Source organism: Sus scrofa, chromosome 10 (genome assembly GCF_000003025.6).
Source record: "Sus scrofa isolate TJ Tabasco breed Duroc chromosome 10, Sscrofa11.1, whole genome shotgun sequence".
Taxonomy (NCBI): Eukaryota; Metazoa; Chordata; class Mammalia; order Artiodactyla; family Suidae; genus Sus; species Sus scrofa.
In genome coordinates this window covers 20,732,024-20,738,445 of record NC_010452.4, presented here as the reverse complement: position 1 = coordinate 20,738,445, position 6,422 = coordinate 20,732,024, and the positions used below count along the sequence as shown (strand labels likewise).

The window sequence follows — 6,422 nt, the reverse complement described above, 5'->3', positions numbered from 1 at the left end:
CCCAAGGCGGAATGATTTAAAGTTTTTATGAGGGGAACAGATGGAAGATGAGAGCATTTCTTGCCTCGGAATGGCACTTCTTGGGCACTCATATGCTGCTCAGTAGAGCATTATATCAATCTCCTTATAGCTCAAGATATAATTAAATGAAGAGTGTATTCAAACTCTTCTATCTGCCAGCAACCTCCCTTGGTTGCTAATACTGATGAGAAAACAGTAGGAGAACTGAGGCTATTAAAAAAAAAAAAAAAAAAAAAAACAAGAGCTACTAAGGTGACCCGATAGCTGCTATTTATTTAATGGAACAGTCATTATTTTCTTTCTTCAACATATGCCTGATAATGAAGCAAAAAGAAAGGGAAATAACTATCGATGTGCCACTTTAGAAACACACAAACATTTGACTAGCTTTTTCATTTTATCGATGTTCTTTTCATATTGGTACTTAAGATTAAACCAGGGCTCAAGAACGAACAGCACAGAAAGCAATTCTGGATTACGGTTTTATTTTTTTTAAATAAGACTCAATTAGAGGGAGAACAGAGATGAAACTGTGGTCAAACATAAAAATACGAATTGAATTGCTTCTTTTTGGATGGATCTTTAACACTGACTTGGCCATACGGACACTGCAAAAGAAATAAAACAAATGATTATTGGAATTATTTAAGAATCATCTGGAGAAAGTACACGTCTCATGGCAAAAAAAAGAAAAGGCTAATAACGTTGTACAGATGATTTGATCTGCCGCCTGCAGACTAAGAGGAGAATGATGGCAACCTCTGGCAAATGGTCCTAATTAGGGTCCAAGACTCACTTCCTAAATGCATCCTTCCCACCTTAAGAATTTTACTGTCAAAAACTCACTTAAAAAAAAAAAATCCTCCAGTCCTCAATTCAAGCAAAGCTCTTGTGCCTTTGATTAGAAACAGCTAATGGCCCAGGTAGGCACATACATAAAAGGGAAGGCTTAATTTTTAAACAGTAGCTGTTGTTAATACAAGCCTTCGGTGTCTATTCCTTGATTATAAAGTGGGTCGGTTAAAGGAAATAACACCTTCTGGCTCCCCAGTCAAACTGGTCTATACACAGAGTTATCTGTTTATAATCTTAACTATTTAACAATTTACCTTACTAGGATGCTTTTAAAAAGTTATATGTGAAGAACCCATTTCCACCTTTTTTTTTTTTTTTTTTGCTCAAAATTGGGAAGGATTACATAGTCCATTTAATCCATGACCCAAGAGCTATATGGTCCCTGAAATAGACATTTTAGGAAATGTATAGCACTAAGCTTGGGGTAGCACAGTTCATGGTTATTTTAAAGACAGGGTAGAAAATAGCCACAGAAAGCAGGAGATGGGAGTGAACCAGGGGGAAGAGAAGGAGGAGGAGGAGGAGGAGGAGGAGGAGGAGGGGAGAGGGAAGGAAGGAAGGAAGAAAATCATTACCATTAAAAAAAAAAACAAAAACAAACCCACTGTCAATAACGAGCAAGTTTCTATTTATTCAGCTAAAAATGAAAAATAAATGCTTCCTGGGATCTAGTTTGCAATATTCCAGACTTCTTTTTCGTTTTCTTTCTTTCTTTCCCTTTTTTTTTTTTTTAATTGGTTCAATCCAGCAAGATGGAAATTCCCAGGCCAGGGATTGAATCTAGGTCCTCAACTGGCTGTGCCACAGGGGGAACTCCTACTCCAGATTTCTTTTCCTGGCCTCTTTGTACCTGTGTTGTGAACACAACTTATTTGGAACCTTGGGAAAAGTTGCCTTGTCGTAAAGAACGCCCATGAATTTCAAATCACAGCGTTGCAAGGAACTGATGCTCCCAGTGAAATGTTACGAAATCCCATTAACTTTAAAGGTCCTATGTTGATCCTAAGGACTTCCTTGTCCTTGACTAGAGTAGCTCGTGAAAAGTGCACTCCAGGGCTATTGAGCACTTTTATTTGACTTGTTTTTCAAATAACAGGTATTTATGAAGTCACAGGAGCACTGAAAACTGCCGCTGTGCTGCACAACTGGGACTCACGTGTCTGCAGGCAGAACCGCAGCAGTGGCCTCGCTGCACGTGGGCCAGCTGTGTGAGCACCACGTAGCCGGTAGCTGGGTCCACGTAGTTCAGCTGGCCGGCCTGAAGAGTAAGGAAATCAAACAATTCATTCGTCTCAATATTCATCATATCTCCTCACCACAACTCCTACTCATAAAATACTGCAACATTTTCTTTAAACAATATTAGACTTCTTCCCAGCAATTTTAGTGGCACTTGCAATTAAAGACTGAATGCGTTCCAACATTATACCCAGTCCAACTTCATGTGACATAAGGAGAAAATATACAGTTTGAGAAAAATGAGAAGTTGATGGAAAAACAAGAACTCCTCTATACCCAATAATGACGGAGCCACTGCTCAGGTATTTTTCATTCAGTTTCTAGGTAACAAGTTTAATAACAGGTGATTTAGAGGACTTTAAAAGCTTAAGAGGCTGAAAATGAACTTTCACTCAGAAGCTGCAGTTGCAATTTCAGTACTTAAAATATGTGGATAATGATTTAAACGTACAGAAAAGGTGCTAATCAAAACCAACAGTCCTTACAGACAAGTTTTACCGTCGCTATTGTTGGACACCTTTCCTTCCCTTCATGATGTGTTACTCCACTGCACATTTTGTGCTATTTTCCTTTTTTCGGAGTGTTGTTAGTGCTGTTGTTAAGCAAAGTAGAAGTATTGTTTTAACATATTAACACTCACCGCTTTCAGGAGTTTGCTCAAAAGCAACTTTTACTACGGCAATTCAGATGTCAAGGAAGCGGAGTTCCCATTGTGGCGCAGCAGAAACAAATCCAACTAGTAACCACAAGGTGGCTGGTTCAATCCCTGGCCTCGCTCAGTGGGTCAAGGATACGGCGCTGCCATGAGCTGTGGTGTAGGTTGCAGACACAGCTCGGATCCCACGTTTCTGCAGCTGTGGCGCAGGCCGGCAGCTGTAGCTGTGATTAGACCCCTAGCCTGGGAACCTCCATATGCCTTGGGTGTGGCCCTAAAAAGCAAAAAAAAAAGGAAACAAACAGATGTAGATGTCAAGGAAGCATATTATACCTGCATTCAAACATAATTTTAAAAAGGCACCCCAAGAATGTAGCATGAAGATAAAGTAAATAATGCAACCTCATCTATGGACTTAGGCCAGGGGTGTGATATTATTTAGCCTTGAGATTTTGAAGGGGAACTTTGTCCTGGGCTTGTTTATGTTACCCTTTGACCACACAGCAACTCTGCACCATTCTTGTATAGAACTCTTCCATTAGAATACACAGGACACTTAAATGTCTTTTCACATAGATCTTTCTGGGTGCCACAAACTACTTCTTCAAAGTGTCTTCCCTAATGGCTGAATAGTTTGTTCTGTTTCAGGGTTTTTTGTTTTTTTTTGTTTTTTTGTTTTTTTTTGGTTGGTTGGTTTGTTTTTTATTGGTTCAGGTTTTAAGCAAAGTGTAGAGCACAAGGACAACTAGAGGTCAAGTCTAGGCCTCCTCTCAGGCGCACCGGCAAAGGAAGCGCAGGACAGCTGGAATCCTGCAGTCAAGTCCCAAGGCCAGTCTAAGAGGCCTCCCAAAGCCTTCGGGACCACAGAAGCAGATTACATGAAACCAGGGGCACTAAACACTGCTTTAGAATGACTGATTGTCGAGACCTCACTTCTTTATTTACAAAGCCCTTGTTGGGAGGCTTAGAAGAGTAAGGAAAGAACACTGGGGACTGGTAGGGGGTGTCTTTCCACTTTGACAGCTGGGGATCTTCTGGGGGCAATTACCTGGACCCTGAGAACCTAACAGAGTGCTCCTGGGTGGCTCTCCTGCTTCCCATATCAGTGGGGACACTTGGAGCTCCTTGGTGGCCCTCACAAACTTAATTGTCCTTAATTGTCCAGGCAGTAGTGGCAACAGACAAAGATGGGCAAGAAGGCTGCCGGTCTGACTGGGGCACAAGATGTTCAGTGATGCAGATCAGCACAGGGAGATACCTGCCTGCCGGTGTGGAAGAAGGACCACTGGGAGGTGGCTCTGATCGTTGAAAATAAAGACAAGCTTGTTATTGGGTTTATTTATGGTTTCCCGGACAGTCATTTAACCTGTGATTGACACTGATGAAACAAGTGTGGATTCCTTGACTGAGAAAAAGTTTCTTTTCCTTTGACTGAACAGGTCTTTCCATACCAGTGGTATTTGTTCTATAGAGAATGAAACTTTTTGTTTCTTTTTACATTTATATGGTGAAGTGTGGGAACAAATTACACGTTATTTTAAAGAGTATAAACAAGATCAAAAGTGGCCAATCATTTCCTAAAGAGTCTTTGTGCAGAAGTTTCAACACCCAGTGAGTCAGGCAGCAGATCTAAGGGCCTACTGTTAGTTAAAAAAAAATAAAAGTCAACTTTAGGCAACATCCAGGGTTTTCTTCTCTGCTCCCTTGGCCCAAGCCAGACCAGATAACTTTAGTCCTATCAAGCACTGGTCACAGACAGTGTATTAAAAAAATACTTTGTATTTTTTTTTTTGTATCTTTATCATGGAACTCACTTGCTCTTTCAAGATGATACAAGTATAAATATGCTCCCCTTAACCTTATGTAGTCTAAGGTTAGGGTGAAGGGAGATGATAAATTTTGATATTGGTGCTAATATGCAATTGTCAAACCCCCAAAATAGGGGAAAACATAGCTCAAGATTGTCTGGAAAGAATGTACACGCCTGAATATAGTCTCCTTTGCAACTGTGCTCCGTTAGGGTGGAGAGCACGAACGGATGGCAGCAAAAAATGAAAATGAATTAAAAATAAGTTAATCAATTTTCCTTATTAAAATCATTGGATGGCAGTGCCTACATGATACTGCAGATAAACACACAACATATTTTTCCTGTCACACACACACACACACACACACACACACACACACACACACAGAGTAATGATGGGCCCAAAACTGTGACCGGAGTTTTAGCACGGACGCTGATCAGAAAGGAGTTGCGCTCATACTCCGGACAGATACATGTTAACTCCTTGCCCGGAATAGGAAAACCGTGGCCAGTTTTCAAGCGAAAAGTTCTGAGATGGAAGCACACGCATCATCAGACGCCAGACGCAGGACCGCACCGGCCGGCAGCAACCTCTCCGCGAGGACTCACAGGCGCACCAGCCCCCGGGGGGCTGTCTCGGCGGCCGTCTGGGCGGGGCTGCCGGGGGGAGGCGGAGCTGCCGGAGGGAGGCGGAGCTCCCGGGGAAGGGAGGGGAGGGCATAGCGCGGGGGAGGCCTCACCGCGCAGGCGCAAGTCCCCCAACCCACCCCACCCCGTCTGCAGTCCGGGCGGGGCCACCCCGGAAGGGAGGGACGGGGCCTCACCGCGCAGGCTGCAGCGTGCAGCTCCGCGATCCTCCGCTCTGCCTCCGTTAACTCTTCGCTTGCCCGACCCGTCGCCCCTCCCTCTAGCGAGTCGGGCCCGGAGACGCCGCGGTCTCCCTTCGAAGCGGAGCAGAAGGTGAATCTGAGGGGCTGTCGGAACTCCGCTCCGACCCGGGGTGGTTTTGGCGGCGGGGCGGCAGGCTGCTGCCCTCTGAGCGCGGCGCCCGCGGACACCCGGACCCTCCAGGCCGCCATGGCCGCCGCCTATCGGGGGCGGGGCGCCGGCGCTGGGGCCTCGGGGCGGTGCCGGCTGCTCCCGCGGGGCCTGGCCTGGTCCCAGCCCCGTACCCCGGATCCCTCACCCCAGACCCTGCCCTCCAACCCTTGACCCTGGGCCCGCCCTCCAGTCCTGGATCCCGACCCCCAGCCCCGACCTCGGCTGTCCGGACCCCGACCTCACCCTCCTATGCCGGACCCCGCTCTCTGGTCCTGGACTTTGGCCCTCCGACCCTGATCCCGGACCAGCCCGACCTCGGGCCTCAGGCCTGGTCAGCTCTACCGGGCGGTCGGGAACGCGCGCGCAGCTGGGCTTCCGCAGCCCCATTGGCCCTTCCTTGGAGATCAGGTGGACTTTAGGCCCCCGAGGAGGCCCCCACGTGATGCACCTGTCAAACTAGTCGGGATCTTTGAGCATGATCGCCACAACTGTTAAGATGCCAGAAAGTGATCAAAATACCCCAGGTTTGTTTATAACCAGCTTGGGCTTATCCGGCAAAGGCTGTGTTTACAGGTGCCGCGTGGCTTGGTTCTAGGGCCCAGCCTAGAAAGAGGACCAAAAGTGAACCCTGAGGAAGAAAAGCCCATGGTTTCATGTTGCTAAGTATTTGCAGAATACACAGTAAAAGTATACTTCCTGTCCGAAAGATGAAAGAAAATTATCCAGCTACCCCTACAAAATTGAATTTGAGAAAATTAGCACAAACCCAGGGGGTAATTTCAGGCGTTAGAATTAAATTAA

The 6,422-nt window shown here is 45.7% G+C and overlaps 1 protein-coding gene across 2 annotated transcripts; it reads right to left on the bottom strand.

Moving 5' to 3' along the window:
* C10H1orf53 (chromosome 10 C1orf53 homolog) lies at positions 486–6,134 on the bottom strand. 2 transcript variants are annotated; one of them, XM_021064484.1, is made up of 4 exons: positions 5,865–6,134; positions 5,405–5,521; positions 2,033–2,134; positions 486–629 (listed from the first exon to the last, which is right to left on the bottom strand). In XM_021064484.1, exons 1-4 carry the CDS (start codon positions 6,006–6,008, stop codon positions 558–560), a joined length of 435 nt encoding a protein of 144 aa, XP_020920143.1. In that variant the 5' UTR covers positions 6,009–6,134; the 3' UTR covers positions 486–557. The 2 variants fall into 2 exon arrangements, with proteins under 2 accessions (XP_020920143.1, XP_003130638.2); XM_003130590.6 differs by lacking the exon at positions 5,865–6,134 and having other exon boundaries at positions 5,405–5,852.